Raw genomic sequence first — 19,575 nt, forward strand, 5'->3', positions numbered from 1 at the left:
TTAGGTTTGGATCCTTGAGCTTGCCCCACATATGGCTAATTTTGTTTTTCCAAGAAGCTGAGCATATTTCTTCCCTTATGATGCTCCGTGACTCCCGTGGCAGAAAGGAGGTGGAAGAGGAGGAGGTAGTGGAGGAGCAAGAGGAAGAGGTAGTGGAGGAGTTAGAGGAGGAGGGGGAGGAGGTGCGGGAGGAGCTACCGTGGCTTGTGGTTATTTCATGGCAGTGAAGCGTGCAACGTGTCTTTGGCAAGGACTAAAGGACATGTCTGAGATTTATTCACCCTTCCAGTGGAGTATTACAGCTCTTAAAAATGTTTTTGAAGAAGGTTTAATAAAGCAAAAAACAGACATTATGCACTCAATGAATAAAGTGTGTTACAAATTTCGTTTGGTCACATATATACACACATATACACAGAAACATACACCACCTATGAAAGGTGAAGGAATACAGCAAAATGTTAATATGTGGGTTGTAGGAATATGAGTGATTTTCTTCTACTTATTTACAGCTTCCAAACTTTCTATGATGCACACAGATTCGTTCTATAATCAGTATTTTAAAAGTTGGTCTAAAAAAAACTAATGGGTAAACAGGAAACTAGGCCTTCGGTATTTCCATTGGCATAATACCTTCATTATGGTCTCTCTTTTCTCTTTTTGCTGACTTTTTTTTTTTTAAGATTTTATTTATTTGTCAGAGAGATAGAGAGAGCACAGGCAGGCAGAGTGGCAGGCAGAGGCAGAGGGAGAAGCAGGCTCCCCGTGGAGCAAGGAGCCCGATGCGGGACTTGACCCCAGGACCCTGAGATCATGACCTGAGCCGAAGGCAGCTGCCCAACCAACTGAGCCACCCAGGCATCCCCTTTTTACTGATTTTCTAAGTCATAGGCATTTTTGTTTTCACTAAGAAGTGAGAAGCTGTAAAGGAATTTTCACAGTAAATATTTCACTTGATCACAAAGTTTTGCAAAGAGTAAGTTTTACCATACAAGTTGTGAATGAATGAAGTTAGCCACTTATGACCTTTCAGAAAGCTTTCCCAGATAACAGACTTTGAGTTTGTACTGGAATTTTGCTCAAACCATACCTACAACTCTGAGGTGTGATTTTTCCCCCCCCCAGGATGAAGGCTAAAGGCAGAGGAATCACCTGCTTGCTGGTCTCTTTCTCCGTGACATGCCTGGTGGCCAGCCGCGGGGGCAATGCCTGTCCTCGTCGCTGTGCTTGCTACGTGCCCACTGAGGTGCACTGCACGTTTCGGTACCTGACCTCCATCCCAGACAGCATCTCACCCAATGTGGAACGTATTAATTTAGGGTGCGTGGGGCCCCTTGTCTTGTGCCCTTCTCAAGCAGACATCACACTGATGCTTCATGCCCAAAATATCAAACAAAACTTGTAACTTTAGGAGATGAACCAAAATGCTATTTCTCTTCTAAAATAAGCATATGAAGATCTTAAGTTTGTGAGGGACCATAAGCAACATTTTCCTGGTAAGCTTTTACTAGGAGAAAGTTCTAGAACCTGAAATCACTCTTGATAGGATGAGAGGCCCAAGATTATAGAAGAACTTCATGCTGGCTACCTTTTTACTGGAAAATAGCATCTGTTAAGAATTAGAGTTGTGGCCTATCAGGAGGCGATAATGACACTGGAAATGTCCTCCCATATATAAAAGATACATATGAAAAGTTGGTTAGACCCTTTAAGAAGGCCCTTGGACTTCTTTTCATGCAAAGTGACTTATTTAAAATTCTTATTTAAAACTTAAAATTCTTTAAAAAATGTAAACCTAATTAAATCTGCTAAAGGTGATTCTATTTTAAGGTTCGTGAAAAACTGTGATGTGTGTGTGTGTATACACATGTGCAGTCCAATATAACATCATGTGTCTGAAAATAGGAAGAACCTACTATATGCCAGGGATACAATAAGGAACAAGATGAACTATTTACGTCTAGAAGCTACAGTGAAAGGGAGAAAACAGATGCACAATAAGTAGTAAGAACCTTCAAAGAGCATGCAAAGTTCCTTGGAACACTCACTAATAATGATAATAGGTAACACTGACTGTGCCCTTACTGCCATCAGGCACTGAGCAGGGCACTCTCCACACATTCACTCAATCCTCAGAACACCTTTTAAGTCGCTTCTATTATTTGCACTTTATAGATGAAGAAATGGAGGCTTAAAAAGATTGCTGATTTTACCCAGGGTTCATCCACTACCAAGGCCTAGGTTCATAATCCTAGCCAAATTATTTGACCAAACTCTTTGGTTAAGAGTCCAGATTTCTTTTTTTTCCTTTTATTTTCTTTTTTTTAATATTTTATTTATTTATTTGACAGAGAGATCACAAGTAGGCAGAGAGGCAGGCAGAGAGAGAGGGGGAAAAAAACAGGCTCCCTGCTGAGCAGAGAGCCTGATGTGGAGCTCTATCCCAGGACCCTGGGATCATGACCTGAGCTGAAGGCAGAGGCTTAACCCACGGAGCCACCCAGGCACCCTGAGAGTCCAGATTGTTCAACTTCTACTTTATAGTGAGAAATTCTACCTGGGAAAGCAAGGGATGGGGGCATGTCCTCAAAGAAGGGGCTGGGCCTGACCGGGAGTCACAAGTAGAGAGAGACGGAGCTAGCGGCATCCCAAGCTGAAGGAACTACGCATGCAAAAGGGTGGGAAATGAGGAGGGATGTGTTATATCCTGGGCAGGGCAGTTTGGGCATGGAACCCGATGGGGAGTGGGTGGGCCTTCTGTGGCATCTGATGAATCTCAATTTATGCCAAGCATTTGATTTTCTCCTTCAAGCACAGGTTATAAAAAGGGAGGTACTGGGGACCTGGGTGGCTCAGTCCATTAAGATTCTGCCTTTGGCTCAGGTCATGACCCCAGGAGCCTGAGATCAAGCCCCATCTCAGGCTCCCAGGGAGCCTGCTTCTCCCTCTCCCTCTGCCCCCATCACATGCTCTCTCTCTCTTTCTCAAACAAAATAAAATATAAAAAGGGAGATATTGGGTTTTGTGTGTGGACATGTGTGTGTGCACTTTTGTTTTGACAGCTGAACCACAGCTGATAGGTGTAGCTTATACCTTATAGCTGTTTTAATTTCAGGTACAACAGCTTGGTTAGATTGACAGAAACAGATTTTTCCGGCCTGAACAAATTGGAGTTGTTAATGCTACACAGCAATGGCATTCATACAATCCCGGCTAAGACCTTCTCGGATCTGCAGGCCTTGCAGGTAAGACAAGGGACGGGGAAAGTGCAGGTTCAAGAGGCAAGATGACCATTCCAGTGGAACCCAAAAATCAACATTCTGTGCATTGGAGGGAGACATCAAGGAGGATGTCCGAGACTGATTTCTCTTTAAAGCAATAGTTTGTGGAAATTAGGATAATAAGAAAATTCTGAGGCATTTTCTCAGATCTGGGCTAATAGGAAAAAAAAAAAAAATCAATACCCAGGGATTACTGCGCCTTTAAAACTTAATGCAGAAAGGCTACTTCTAGTCTTGTTCATCTGGGACTTGTTTTAGACAGAAGTTAGCTTTGTACACATAAATATTCTTTTTAACTTTTTACTTTATTTATACCTTGTCTTGTTCAAAAAATTTTGAAAAGTTGTGGGGACTTCTAAGAATACACCAAATATGACAAGAATTACTACTCTAGTAAGTGAGAAAGTAAAGATAAAACACATCTAGAGATAATAGAAAAGGGGATTATGGGGGAAAATACACAGAAAGATCAGTATGTCTGATACATATGTAGGACTTAAAGATTTTGAAAAGCTAACTCACAATTCAAGATGTCTATCAAATTTTTTAAATACATAAAAAAATTGTTCAAGAGAGACACAACCATATCTGATTTATTTTTTTAATTTTTTTATCAATGTATATTTGACATATAATATTATACTGGCTTCAGGTGCACAATATAAGTGCTTCAACATTTATATACATTAGGAAGTGATTACTATGATAAATCTAGCTACCATTGGTCATGGTAGAATGTTGTTACAGTATTGTTAACTGTATTTCCTATGCTGGACATCACATTCCTATGTCTCATTTATTTTATAGCTGTAAGCTTGTAACTTTCAATCGCCTTACCTTATTTTGCCCATCTCTTCCCCCGCCTCCCAGCAACCATCAGACTGTTCTCTGTACCTATGAGTCTGTCTGTATCTTTTTTGCTTTTTGGAGTCCACAAATAAGTGAAATTTTATGGTACTTGCCTTTCTCTGACTTATTTCATTTAGAATACTATCATTTCTTCCATCCATGTTGTCATAAATGGCAAGATTTTATTCTTTTTTATGACCAAATAATATTCATGTGTGTGCAGACACACATATACATATACATATATACACATATACACATATACATCTCTTTTATCTATCGATGGACACTTAAGTAGCTTCCATATCTTGGCTATTGTAAATAATGCTGCAGTAAACATATGGGTGCATATATCTTTTTGAATTAGTGTATTCATTTTGTCCAGATAAGTATGCAGAAGTGGAATTTCTGGATTGTATGGTAGTTCTATTTTTAATTTCTTGAGGCATCTCCATACTGCTTTCCAGTTGCTGCACTTTTTGTATGCCCACCAACAGTGCACAGGAGCTCCCTATCCCTAACAACCTTACCAACAGCTGTTGTTTCCTGTGTTGTTAATTTTAGCCATTCCAACAGGTGTGAGGTGATCCCTCATTGTGGTTTGGATTTGCATTTCCCTGATAATAAGTAAAGTTGAACATCTTTTCATGTCTGTTGGCCATCTGGATGTCTTCCCTGAAAGAGAACTGTTTTTTAATTGGATTATGTTTTGGGGGTGTTGAGTTTTGTGAGTTCTTTGTATGTTTTGGATACTAACGTTTACAGAATATGTCATTTGCAAATATCTTCTCCCATGCCATAAGTTTTGCCTTTTAGTTTTGTTGATGGTTTCTTTACTGTGAAGAATCTTTTTATCTTGATGAAGTCCCAAGTCCTCATTTTGGCTTTTGTTTCCTTTACTCAGGGGACATACCTACAAAAAAGTGCTAGGGCTGATGTCAGAGGAAATTCCTGCCTCTGCTCTCTTCTAGGATTTTTATGGTTTCAGGTCTCTCATTTAGGTCTTTAATCCATTTTGAATTTATTTTTGTCTATGGTGTAAGAAAGTCATCCAGTTTCATTCTTTTGTCTGTGACTGTCCAGTTTTCCCAACCTCATTTGTTGAAGAGACTGTCCTTTTCCCACTGGATATTCTTTCCCGCTTTGTGGAAGATTAACTGACCATATAACTGGGCTTATTTCCAGGGCTTCTATTCTGTTCTATTGATCTTTGTGTCTGTTTTTTGTGCCAGTACCATACTGTTTTGATTGCTATAGCTTTATAATATTACTTGAAGTTCAGAATTCCAGTGCCTCCAGCTTTGCTTTCCATTTTCAAGACTGCTTTCATTATTTGGGGTCTATTGTGGTTCTACTCAAATCTTAGGATTGTTTATTCTAACTCTGTGAAAAATGTTGTTGGTATGTTGATAAGGATTGCATTAAATGTGTAGATTGCTTTGGAGAGTATGGTCATTCTAATAACATTTGTTCTTCCAAACCCTGAACATAAAATGTCATTCCACTTCTTTGTGTCCTCTTCCATTTCTTCATTAATGTTTTACAATTTTCAGAGTATAGGTTTTTCAGTTCTTTGGTTAGGCTTATTCCTACCTATCTTACTGTTTTTGGTGCAATTGTAAAAGGGATTATTTTCTTAATTTCTCTTCTGCTTTATTATAGGTGTAGAGTAATGCAACAGATTCCTGTGTACTGATTTTATATCCTGTGACTTTACTGAATTCATTTATCAGTTTTAACAGTTTTGGTGGAGTCTTTCAGGTTCTCTCTATGTAGAATGATGTCATCTGTAAATAGTAAACATTTCGCTTCACTTACCAATTTGGATGCCTTTTATTTCTTTTTGTTATCTGAGTGCTGTGGCTAGGACTTCCAGTACTGTGTTATATAAAATATTGAGACTAGACATCCATGTCTTGTTCCTGACCTTAGGGAAAGGGCTGTCCATTTTTGCCCACTAAGGATAATGTCGGTTATGGGTTTTCATATATGGCCTAATTACATTTAAGTATGTTCCCTCCAAAAGTACTTTGTAGAGGGTTTTTTTTTATCATGAATGCATGTTGTACTTTGTCAAATGCTTTTTCGCATCTATTGAAATGATCATATGGTCTTATCCTTTCTCCTGATGATGTAATGTATCATGTTGATAGATTTGCAAATATTGAACCACTCTTGAAACCCAGGAGTAAATCCCACTGCATCAGTGTGAGTGATTTTTTTAGTGTATTGCTGGATTTGATTTGCTAGTGTTTTGTTGAGGATTTATGCATCTGCGTTCATCAGAGATACTGGTCTCTAGTTCTCTTTTTTTGTGATGTCTTTATCTGGTTTTAGTATCAGGGTAATGCTGGCCTCATAGAATGAATTTGGAAGTTTTCCTACTTTTTCTATTTTTTGGAGTAGTTTGAAAACAGTAGGTATTAACCTTTCATTAAATGTTTGGTAGAATTCACCTGTGAAGCTATCTATCTGGTTCTGAACTTCTGTTTATTGGGAGCTTTTAGATTACTGATTCAATTTCTTTGCTGGTTATTGATCTGTTCAAGTTTCCTGTGTCTTCCTGTTTCAGTTTTGGTAGGTTCTATGTTTCCGGGAATTGATACATTTCTTCTGAGTTGTCTAATTTGTTGGCATATAGTGTTTCTTAATATTCTCTAATAATTGTATTTCTGTGTATTGGTGCTTATTTTCTCCTCTCTCATCTGTGATTTTATTTATTTGGGTCCTTTCTCTTTTCTTTTTAATAAGTCTGGCTAGAGGTTTATCAGTTTTATTGATTTTTTGCAAAGCAGCAGCTCCTGGTTTTGTGGTATCTGTACTATTGTTTTTTTAGTTCCTATATCATTTATTTCTGCTCTAATCTTTGTTATTTCCTTTCTTCCGCTGGTTTTCAGTTTTGCTTGTTGTCCTTTTTGTAGCTCCTTTAGTCGTAAGATTAGGTTGTTTATATGAGATTTTTCTTCTTGAGTTATGACTGTATTGCTATTAACTTTCCTCTCAGAACTGTGTTTACCACATCCCAAAGGTTTTAGACCATTGTGTTTTCACTTTCATTTGTTTCCATGTACTTATTTATTTCTTGATTTCCTGACCCATTCATTGTTCAGTAGCACGTTATTTGACCTCCATGTATTTGTGCTCATCCCAGATTTTTTCTTGTGGTTGACCTCTAGTTTCATAGGGTTGTGGCCAGAAAAGGTACATGGTATGATTCAGTCTTTTTATATTTGTTGAGGCTGATTTTGTGGCCTGATACATATTCTGTTTTGGAGAATCCTTCATGTGCATTTGAAAAGAATGTGTATTCTGCTATTGAAGGAGAGAATGTTCTAAATATATCTGTTAAGTCCATCTGGTCCAGGGGCGCCTGGGTGGCTCAGTGGATTAAGCCTCTGCCTTCGGCTCAGGTCATGATCTCAGTGTCCTGGGATCGAGCCCCGCATCGGGCTCTTTGCTCAGTGGGAGCCTGCTTCTCTCTCTCTCTGCCTGACTCTCCGCCTACTTGTGATTTCTCTCTCTGTCAAATAAATAAATAAAATCTTAAAAAAAAAAAAAAGTCCATCTGGTCCAGTGTGTCATTCAAAGCCATTGTTTCCTTGTTGATTTTCTGTTTAGATCATCTGTCCATTGATGTAAATGCAGTGTTAAAGTACCTACTATTACTGTATTGTTTTGGATCCGTTCCTTCATTATTAACTGTTTTATGTATTTGGGTCCTCCCATGTTGGGTGCATAAATATTTACAATTGTTTTATGTCCATGTTGGATTGTTGCCATTATTATTACATAGGATTCTTCTCTGTCTCTTGTTACAGTCTTTTTTTTTTTTTTAAGATTTTATTTAAAAAAAGAGAGAGACACAGTGAGAGAGGGAATACAAGCAGGGGGAGTGGGAGAGGGAGAAGCAGGAAACCCGATGTGGGGCTCGATCCCAGGACTCTAAGGCAGACGCTTAATGACTAAGCCAACCAGGCGCCCTCCCCCATAGTCTTTGTTTTAAAGCCTATTTTGTCTGATATAAGTATTGCTACTACGGATTTCTTTTCTTTTTCTTTCTCTTTTTTTTTTTTTTTTTAAGATTTTCATTACTTATTTACAGAGAGTGAGAGAGCACAAGCAGGGAGAGTGGGCAAGGGAGAAGCAGGCAGTCCATCAGGGAGCCTGATACGGGGTTTGATCCCAGGACCCCAGGATTATAACCTGAGCCAACAGCAGATACTTAACAACTGAGCCACCCAGGGGACCCTCCAGATCTCTTTTGACAGTCATTTGCATGATTAATGGTCTTCATCCCCTCATTTGCAATCTGCAGCTGTTTTTAGGTCTAAAATGAGTCTCTTGTAGGTGGCATATACTGGGTCTTTTTTTTTTTTTTTTTTTAAATCTATTCTGTCACCCAGTATCTTCTGATTAGTGTTCAGTCCATTTACATTAAAATGATTATTGAGAGATATGTATTTATTGCCATTTTATTACTTGTTATGTAATAAACAAGTAATATGTATCTCTTGTTTCTGAAAATTTTCTCTAATCCTCTCTTTCATGATTTGCTCATTTTCTTTAGTGAGATTTTTGGATTTCTTTCTATTAATTCTTTGCATATGTATTAGTGGTAATTTGATTTGTGATTACTATTAGATTTGTATATAACATATTCTAGATATAATAGTCTGTATTAAGTTGGTGATCTTTTAAGTCTGAACCCATTTACTCCTCTGGTCCCTGTGTTTTAGGTATATGATAGCATACTTTATAGCCTTTTATTTTGCAAGTTCTTTGACTGGTTTTTCATATAAATATTCATTTTTACTGCATTTTTGCTTCCTATCTTCATACTGTCATTTTTGGTCTTTCCTTTCCACTCAAAGCATTCCCTTTAATATTTCTTGCAAAACTAGTTTAATGCTCATGAACTTCTTTAGGTTTTGTTGGGGAAACTATCTCTTCTTCTATTATGAAAGATAGCCTTGCTGGACAGAGCATTCTTGGCTACAGGTTTTTCCTATTCAGCACTTTGAATACATGCTACTCCTTTCTAGCTTGGAAGGTTTCTGCTTAAAAATCTGCTGATAGCCTTATTGCGGGGGGCGGGGGAGCCCTTTGTATGTAACTGTCTTCTTTTGCTGCTTTTAAATTTTTTTATCAATATATTTTTCCATTTTATTTTTTTTTTTTAAGATTTTATTTATTTGACAGAGAGAGATCACAAGCAGGCAGAGAGGCAGGCAGAGAGAAAGAGAGGAGGAAGCAGGCTCCCCACTGAGCAGAGAGCCCGATGCGGGACTCGATCCCAGGACCCTGAGATCATGACCTGAGCCGAACGCAGCGGCTTAACCCACTGAGCCACCCAGGCGCCCCAATATATTTTTCCATTTTAATAAAAGTATATCTTCGTGTGGATCTGCTCTTGTTGGTTTAGTTGGGGGTTCTCTGAGCTTCCTAGGTCTGGATATCTGTTTCCTTCCTGAGATTAGGGAAGTTTTCAGCTATTATTCCTTTAAATAAACTCTCTGCCCTCATTTGTCTATTCTTCTTCTGGGACTTTATAATACAAATGTTACTACATTTGATGGAGTCACTGAGTTCCCTAAGTCTATTTTTGTTTTGCATAATTTTAGTTACTCTCTTTTGTTTAGCTCGATTACTTCCTATTACTCTGTCTTCTAGGTCATTAGTTTGTTCCTCTGCTTCTTCCAGTGTGCTGTTCATTCTATCAAGTGTGTTTCTCATTTTGTTTACTGAGTCCTTTCTCTGTGCTATGTTATTCCTTATCTCTGTGTTAATGGTGTCACTGATGTCCTCCACCTTTTTCTTCAGTCCAGTGAGAATCCATATGAACATTACTTTAAATTCTCCATCAGGCATGTTACTTGTATCCGTTTTACTTAGAACTCTGGCAGTGTCCTTGTCCTGTTATTTCATTTGGGACAAATTCTTTTTTCTTTTTATGTTGTCTAAGTCTCTGTGCCTGTTTCTCTATGTTAAGAAAGTCAGCTATATCTCCTGTTATTGCGGGTAATCACTTTATGAAGAAGAATTCCTGTAGTGCCCTGCAATATAATGCCACCTGTCTCCCAGGGCCTGGACCCTCCAGGATTATCTTCAGTGTGTGCTGCATGAGCTCTGCTATTGTATCATGGCTGCTTTATCCTTCAGGCCAGTTGACTGCAGAGGCTCTCTGTCTGTTATTGGCAGTGTTGATCCCTGGCCTAAATGTGGTGTGTTTTAGGGGCGCCTGGGTGGCTCAGTGGGTTAAAGCCCCTGCCTTCGGCTCAGGTCATGATCCCAGGGTCCTGGGATCGAGCCCTGCGTCAGGGTCTCTGCTCAGTGGGGAGCCTGCTTCCACCTCTCTCTCTCTGCCTGCTTGTGGTCTCTGTCTGTCAGAGAAATAAATAAAATCTCTGTCAGAGAAATAAATAAAATCTTAAAAAAAAAAAAAAAGAAAATGTGGTGTGTTTTAACTAAGTGTGCTCTGGTTTGCTTGTGAAATGAGACCTGTTGCTGCTGCCACCAGAACTGAATATACACAAAACTCTCAGGTCAAGAGACATGGTGTTAGCATGGGTTTGGGCTGATCTTCTAAGGGAGGCAGCCTACTGCACTGAGACAGAGGCAAGCTTGACTGGGAAGGGCAGTTCTGGAGCTCAGGTAGGTGGGGCTTGGTGTAAGCAAGTTAGGTAGTGAGTTTTGGTGCTTCACTGGTGCTTGGCCCTGTGCTTTTACTGAGCTGCAGGGAAGGGAAAGAGAGCCTTCCAGTTCCTTTGTTCCTGGAGGAGTCTCTCTGAACAGTGCACCTCTTGGATATGCACCTGTAGTTGCTCCCCAAGCATCTTCCGATCACTGTTTTTACAGCAAATGTCAGCGGGCTCTTTGCCCTGCCTTCTTTCCAAGTGAAGCCTCAGTGCCCTCCAATCTCTCCCAGAGCTGAACATAACAACCCTTAAAACTCCAGGTTTAAAGCCCTGCTGTTTCCAAGAGCTCACAAAATTTGGGCCCTTTCACTTTGTAGGCCAATTGCTATGGCATTCATTTTCCCCATGCATCCCCTTGCGTGTTAGTCTGTCTTTTGCCCTTCTCCATGACTGCAGCTCCCCACCACAGCAGCCACAATCCATTTCTCTCCCAAGCTGCATCTCTCTACTTTCTACCTTTAGTTGTAGAGTTTGTTCTTCCAGTCTTCAGATGAATTTCTGGGCGTTTTAAGATGATTTTATAGTTATCAAGTTGTATGTGTGGATGAAGAGAGCCTAGGGTCCTCCTACTCCATTGCCGTCTCCCTCTCATACCTAAATAAATTAAAAATTTTTAAGAGGATATACTATACCATGGAGATTATAACTATAAGCAAGATCATTTCCAACGTTTAGAGTGCACTTCTGAGCCATGGTCCACAGGACTCAAATGAATCAAAATCAAGTAGTTCTTAATAACCCCCACTGAAGGAGTTTCCTTTGTATGCCAAATGACTTGGTCAGTGATTTTATGTAACTAAGTTTTAACTTTCCCCAGAATTGTTAATTTAGATGGAGCAGGTGGTGTTGGCCATAGCACAGATATCTCCTTGCTCAGCTGAAAGATAGTCAAGGGCTATCCTATCACCAAGAACTATGTAGGCCAGAAAGCCTAAGAATCTTTGTTGGGTAGGTCTTAGTGATGGGATCTGCAATAACTTCGGTAGTTAAAAAGAAGTTCCTGATCATATCTTTATTTGTTTTCACTCTTAACCAGGCAAGTATGGCCCTGAATCATGAATGCCTCCTGGTAGGTCTTTTCTAACTCAGTGATATAAATACAGGAGAGCTGATTGATGAAGTATCTTAGCTGTCTATGGACAGTTAGGGGCACAGATAACCTAGAAGGCATTGCCCAGCTGTGTGCCAGCCATCTAGACATTTTTAGGCTCAAGAAGAATTATAACCATCACAGACAAAGACAAATGCTGTTGGCACATAGACCATTACCATTAGGGAGGTATTATTAATGGATTTGTTCACAAGGACTGTTGCATTTACTGGTTCAAGCCAAGGGCCAGTCAGGTTTTTCAATGCATATAAGAAGAGAAACCTTAAACCTGAAATAGAGTGTTGTTCTAAATGTCTTGCAAAGATGGGTGCTGCTGGTAAGTTCTCTTGGTGAGAACAGATATCATCTAAATAACCATGGGAATATGGGGGTGCAAATGTACTAAGATTAACACAAGTATTTGTGTTTGATGGGCAAGTACAGTTTTTACTGGAGAAAGGTAAAAAGGCACTGGATATTCTGGACATGAAAGTTGAACTCGGTAAGAAATTTCTAAGGGGATAGGAGTGGCTGATGATTGTAGTCTGCAATGACATTGGATGTAGAAGAACTGCCTAGAAGGAGCACCAGGAGATCTCTAGCATCATGGACAGATAAAAATCTTTGACAAAACCAGCAGTCTGAAAGGTTATTGCCCTTAGCAATGGCCTGGGAGAAATGGATGATAGCATTATCTTTCCAGGAATGCCAGAGTGCAGACAAGAAGGAGGAGGAGAAGGGTTTCTTGTTAAAGTATGAGACTTTGATCTGTCATTTGGGGCAGAAGCCATCTACCTCAATGTCAGCTACCTCTCTTCCTTATCAGTTTGATTCCGAGGTCTCCAGCAACTGTACAGGACTAGATGTCAGGTGGAGCTTTCTTTGGCTGTGAGTAAGATGTACATCCAATCCCATGTAGTTTTGCAGCAATGCCAAGTCAGAAGCACTTGGTAAGGTCCCTTTCAGTGAAGCTTGAGGACTATCTTCTGATAATGTTTCCAAAATAATCACCAGACTCCAATGTGGCACTAACATCCAAATATTTTAGTTTTTCTATAATAACAAGCCAAAAGTAGATAAACCTGTTTAGTAGTTAATGTTTCATTTTTTAAAATCTTATCAGGAAGTGATCTAGATATTTAGTGAGTTCACCCTCACTCATCACTTAGCAAAGCTTTAAGTTTTCAAAGTACCAAAAAGATTTGGAAAACTTTTAAAACTTTTTGTCTCTTCTATTTGTACTTGATAATTGTATCTAGATTACCCATGAAAAGTTCATGAGACATCAAAGAATAACAACCATTATTCTAAGTAATTTTTACTGAAACACACAAGAGATATAACATGAATTAAGTAAATTCAACAGAATAAAAGTGAAGATTATCTGTATTATATTCAAAGTTTAATAACTCTATAAAGAGGGGTGCCTGGGTGGCTCAGTGGGTTAAAGCCTCTGCCTTCAGCTCAGGTCATGATCTCAGGGTCCTGGGATCGAGCCCTGCATTGGGCTCTCTGCTCAGCAGGGAGCCTGCCTCCCCCTCTCTTTCTGCCTGCCTCTCTGCCTACTTGTGATTTCTGTCTGTCAAATAAATAAATTTAAAAAAAACTCTATAAAGATATTCTTGTTTTAATTAAGCCAACAAACTTAAACTTGATCATCCCAGATCAAGCAAATTTGCAAAACATTTGAATTAGTTTCTATTATATTTGACAATATAATTCATATAAGCATTTAACCTTCTTTAAGCCAATTCAGCAGAGCTCTTGTATACATTAATTTTAGCAATACCATCTGGAGGTAGAAAATACCACATATCTACAACACACATATATGACACACATGAACATAGAAATGGATGTAGAGAAGTTAGACCTTCTGTTTTTAAATTACTGCCATGAAACAGGTACAAAACTCATTTGTTACAAAGGTTGAATTTAAATTTATATCTCTAGTAGGTGGAGTAAGTTAAACTTATTTGATAATAAAGTTATTAAATCTTTTCAAATATCTTGCCCAGTGTCAGCTAGAACAAATAGTAAATATTTCCAGCAGTGTTAAACTCCTGAGCTTTTGTCAAAGACAGTGTAAAAGATACTATCTTCACAAGATTAGGAGTCTCTCCCAAAGACAGACAAAGAAAGAACTAACAACCTATGTTTTCCAGACAATCAGAAAGCCAAGCCAAGTTCTTAGGATACAAATAAAAAAAGGACAAGGATGGGCCAATGTGAAATTTTGTTTCTCTTGACTGGGCTCAGAAGGTAATCGATTTACAAAAACTCTGGCGAATCCTCTCTAGGTTTAAGACATTCTTTAACTATGGCCTTTGATCAAGGAGCGAATGATAATCTGAAAAGAACTGCCTATATCCTTGGATGGTCTTATTTTAAAAAGATAACTGTTAGTCTCTTCAGAATGGATGTATCAGTATTACAGTCTTTTAGGTACATTCTCTCTCTCTCTCTCTCTCTCTCTCTTTAAGATTTATTTATTTGAGATGCAGAGTGAGCAGGGGAAGGGGCAGAGCAAGAGGGCAAGCAGACTCCTCACTGAGCAGGGAGGCAGATGCAGGGCTTGATCCTAGGACCCTGAGATCATGACTTGAGCTGAAGGCAGACACTCAACTGATTCAGCCACCAAGGCATCCTCTCTAACTTCTCATTAACATTTTGCAGTGAATCTTTCAATGAAACTGTTTTGGAATGTTGGAATCTTTTGGAGGCTTCCAAATGCCAGTTGAAATAGGCATCCCTTTCTGTTTATTTGGGAACCCTTGCTTCCAAGTGCACTTCATAAATCACGTACGATTGGAACATTAATTGGAACATTCCCCTAATGACCAGTGTTTTGATGGCTGCACAGTATTCCATTGTATAAATATACCACATCATCTTTATCCATTCATCTGTTGATGGACATCTAGGTTCTTTCCATAGTTTGGCTATTGTAGAATTAAGAAGAAAAATTCCATTACTTTTTATTTTTCAAGTATTATCTATTATTACAATTCTTAATATATTTTTAATTCAGTATAATTAATATGCAGTGTTACATTTCAGGTGTATAATATAGTGATTGAACAATTCTATACATTACTAGTGTTCATCATAAGTGTATTCTTAATCCCCTTCACCTTTTTCACCCATCCCTACCCCCCAACCTCCACAATGATAACCATCAGTTTTCTATAGTTAAGAGTTTGTTTTAGGTTTGTCTTTTTTTCTTTGGTTTCTTAAGTGCCATGTGTGAGTGAAATTGTATGGTATTTGCTTTCTCTGGCTAATTTCACTTTGTGTGTGTGTATGATACATATAAATATCTCCATTCATTTAGTGATAGAAACCTGGGTTGTTCCCATATCTTGGCTATTGTAAATAGTGCTGCAGTAAACATAGGGAGATACATATATGGTTTTGAGTTAGTGTTTTTGTATTTTTTTGGGTAAATACTCAGTAGTGCAATTACTGGAACATGGCGTAGTTTTAAATTTTTTTCAGGAACTTCTATGTTTTCTACAGTGGCTGCACCACTTTTTCCCACTGACAATACAGAAGGATGCCTTTTTTCCCACATCCTTGCCAACACATGTTATGTGTTGTGGTTTTGATGGTAGCCATTCCTGGCAGTTGTGAAGTGATACCTCATTGTGGTTTTGATTTGCATTTTCCTGATGTGTGATGTTGAGCATCTTTTCATGTGTCTGTTGGCCATTTTTTGGTCTTTTTTGGAGAAATGTCCTCTGCCCATTTTTAATTGGATTATTTGGGGGGGTATGCTGAGTTATAGAAGTTCTTTATATTTTTTTGGATATTAACTATTGATCAGATATGTCATTTGTAAGCATCTTCTTCCATTCTGTAGGTTGTCTTTTAGTTTTGTTGATAGTTTACTTTGCTGTGCAGAAGCTCCTTATTTTGATATAGTCCCAATGATTCATCTTTGCTTTTGTTTCCTTTGCCTCAGGAGACATATCTAGAAAAATGTTGTTATGGTTAATGTCAGAGAAATTACTGCCTGTGCTCTCTTCTAGTTTTGTTACAGTTCCAGGTTTCATTTAGATCTTTAATTCATTTTAAGTTTGTTTTTATATGTGGTATAATTAAATGGTCCAGTTTTCCCAACACCATTTGTTGAAAAGACTTTTTACCTTATATATTCTTGCCTCCTTGTCATAGAATAACTGACCATATAAACATGGCTTTATTTCTGGGCTATTTTGTTCTGTTGACCTATGTGTCTACTTTTTTATGCCAGTACCATATTGTTTTGATTACAATTTTATAGTATATCTTGAAATCGGGGATTATTATACCTCCAGTTTTGTTTTTCTTTATCAAAATTGCTTTGCCTATTCCGGGACTTTTGTGATTCCTTTCAAATTACAGAATTATATGTTATAGTTCTGTGAAAAATGCTGTTAGTATTTTGATAAGGACTGCATTAAATTTATAGGTTGCTTTGGGTAGTATAGGCATCTTAACAATATTTGTTCTTCTAACCCATAAGCATGGAGTATCTTTCCATTTCTTTGTGTCCCCTTCAATTTCTTTTATTGGTCTTTTGTAGTTTCTAGAGTACAGGTCTTTCACTTCCTTGGTCAGGTTTATGTGTAGGTATTTTGTTATTTTAAGTGCAACTGTAATTTGGATTGTTGTCTTAATTTCTCTTTCTGCTACTTCACTATCAGTGTATAGAAATGCAACAGATTCTATATGTGAATTTTGTAACCCACAGCTTTATGGAATTTACTTATCATGACATCTGCAAATAGTGAAAATTTAACTTCTGCCTTACCAATTTGGATGCCTTTTATTTCTTGTCTGATTGCTGTGGCTAGGACTTCTAGTACTATGTTGAATAAAAGTCGTGAGAGTGGACATCCTTGTCCTGTTCCTGATCTAGGGGGGAAGCTGTTTTTCCCCATTAAGTATGGTGTTAGCTTTGGGTTTTTCATAGATGGCCTTTTTATGTTGACGGTTTTTGTCAGGAATGGATGTTGTACTTTGTCAAATGCTTTTTCTATATCTATTGAAATAATCATATAGTTTTTGTCCTTTCTTTTGTTGATGTCATGTATCAGGTTGCTTGACCAGCAAATACTGAACTAGACTTGTATCCCAGGAATAAATCTCATTTGATCATGGCTAATTTTTTTTAAACTGTATTGTTGGATTCAGTTTGCCAATAATTTGTTGAGGATATTTTGCATCTATGTTCATTAGAGTATTGGCTTATAGTTCTATTTTTTTGTAGTGTATCTATCTGGTTTGGGGATAAGTCCTCATAGAATGAATTTGGAAGCTTTCCTTTCTCTTCTATTTTTTGAAATAGTTTGAGCAGAATAGGTATTAACTCCTCTTTGTTTTTGGTAAAGTTATACTGTGAAGCCATCTGGTCCGAGACTTCAATTTATTCGGAATTTTTTTTTTTTTTTGATTACTAATTCAATCTCATTGTTAATGGCAATAAAACAGATTAATCAGTCTTTTCTTATTTTCTCTTTCTGGGAGTATTGGGAGGTTAAATGTTTCTAGGAATCCTCCATTTTTTTCTAGGTTGTCCAATTTGTTGGCAAATAAATTTTCATACTCATAATCTTTTGTATTTCTATAGTGGTGTTTCTCCTCTTTCATTTCTGATTTTATTTGAATCCTCTTTTTTTTTTTTTTTGAGTCCAGCTAAAGCTTTATTAATTTTGTCAACCTTTTCAAAGAAGTGGCTCCTGGTTTCATTTATCTGTTCTAGTTAATGGTTTTTTTTTTTTAAGTTTCTTTTTCCTTTATTTCTGCTCAAATCTTTATTATTTCCTTCCTTTTGTCTATTGATTCGGGGTTTGGATATTCTTTTTCTAGTTCCTTTAGTTGTAATGTTAGATTATTTAAGATTTTTCTTGCTTCTTGAGGTAGGTCTGTATTGCTATAATTTTTTCCTCTTTGAACAGCTTTTGCTTCATCACAAAGATTTTGTGCTATTCTGTTTCATTTTAATTTGTGTTCATGTATTTTTTTATTTCACTTTGATTTCTTGGTTGACCCATTCTTCGTTGAGTAGCATGTTCTTTAAACTCCGTGAATTCGTGTTCTTTCCAGACATTTTCCTTGCAACTGATTTCTAGTTTCATAGTGTTGTAGTTAGAAAAGATGCATGGTATTACTTCAGTCTTTTTTGAGACTTGTTTTGTGGCTTGTTGTGATCTTCTCTGCAGAATGTTCCATGTGCCCTTGAAAAGATTATGTGTTCCACTCTTTTTGAATGGAATATTCTGAATTTATCTGTTGGATCTATCTGGCCCAATGTATCATTCAAAGCCACTGTTCCTTTGTTGATTTTCTCTTGGGATGATCTATCCATTGATGTAAATGGAGTCCTAAAGTCCCTTACAATAATTGTATCACTATTGATGACTTCCTTCCTTTATGTTTATTAGCTGCTTTATGAACTTGATTGCTCTGATGTTGGGTGCATAAATATTTAGCATTATTGAATTTTCTTCCTGGGTTGTTCTTTTTATGATTACATAGTGTCTTGTTAGTACTAACAAGTAACTTTCTTGTTAGTTTTTGTCTTAGTCTATTTTATCTATATAAGTATTGCCACCTTCACTTTCTTTTCTATTTTCATGATTAAGGTTTTCCCAACCCTTCATTTTCAAACTGCATGTGTTTTAAGTCTGAAATAAGTCTCTGTAGGCAGCATATAGTTAGGTGTTGCTTTTTTTATCCATCCTGTCACCCTGTCTTCTGATTACAGCATTTAGTCCATTTACATTCAAAATAATTACCAACTGGTATGTTCTAATTGCCATTTTGTTTCTTGTTTTCTGAGTTTTAGCAGGTCACTTTTCTTGCCTTGTGGTTTGATGGATTTCTTTAGTGATGTGCTTGGATTCCTTTTTCCTTATTTTTTTTTGTGTATCTATTAATGATTTTTTATTTGTGGTTACCACTAGGTTTGTATGTAGCATCTTATGTATATAACAGTCTATATTATGTTGATGGTTGTTTAGTGCTGTTAAACTTCTAGTTTCAAGCTTAAATTTTTACTTCCCTACATTTTAGGAATGTGGTATCAGACTTTACATCCTTTTATTTTATGATTCCTTCAGCTGATTTTTATAGATTTACTTTATTGCTTTTTTGTGTGCTTTAAACTCCATACTGCCTTTATAAGTAACTAATTTGCTACTTTTATTAGGCTTAAATGTGTTTATGAAGTTTTTTCCTTCCCAATTTTTCTTATTCCTATTTATGGTCATTCCTTTCCATTCAAAGAATCTCCTTTAACATTTCTATTTTTTTGAAAAGTTTGAGAAAAATAGGAATTAATTCTTTAAATGTTTGGTAGAGAATGCACTTATGATGCCATCCTGTCCTACACTTTTTCTTGTTGGAATTTTTTTTTATTATTATTACTGATTCAATTTCATTACCAGTAATCTATTTCTTGATTATGACCTGAGGTGAAGGCAGACATTTAATAGACTGAGCCACCCAGGGGCCCCAAAATGCTAATTCAAACAGATATACATACCCCTATGTTTACTGCAGCGTTATTTAAAATAGCCGAGATTGGGAAACAACTCAGGTGCCTACTGACAGATGAATGGATAAAGATGTGGTATGTATAAATACAACGGAGTATTATTCAACCATAAAAAAG

General features: G+C 37.4%; 1 protein-coding gene across 1 annotated transcript in view; it reads left to right on the forward strand.

Annotated features, from left to right (window-relative positions):
- Nucleotides 1-1,126: 1,126 nt before the first annotated feature.
- The window catches only part of IGSF10 (immunoglobulin superfamily member 10), a 46,505-nt gene continuing 28,056 nt past the window's right edge, over nt 1,127-19,575 (forward strand). The window contains exons 1-2 of the mRNA XM_059391728.1: nt 1,127-1,320; nt 3,116-3,245. Of these exons, the coding sequence (XP_059247711.1) occupies nt 1,127-1,320; nt 3,116-3,245 (324 nt within the window). The remainder of the gene's footprint in view (nt 1,321-3,115; nt 3,246-19,575) is intronic.

Source organism: Mustela nigripes, chromosome 2, assembly GCF_022355385.1.
Source record: "Mustela nigripes isolate SB6536 chromosome 2, MUSNIG.SB6536, whole genome shotgun sequence".
Lineage (NCBI taxonomy): Eukaryota > Metazoa > Chordata > Mammalia > Carnivora > Mustelidae > Mustela > Mustela nigripes.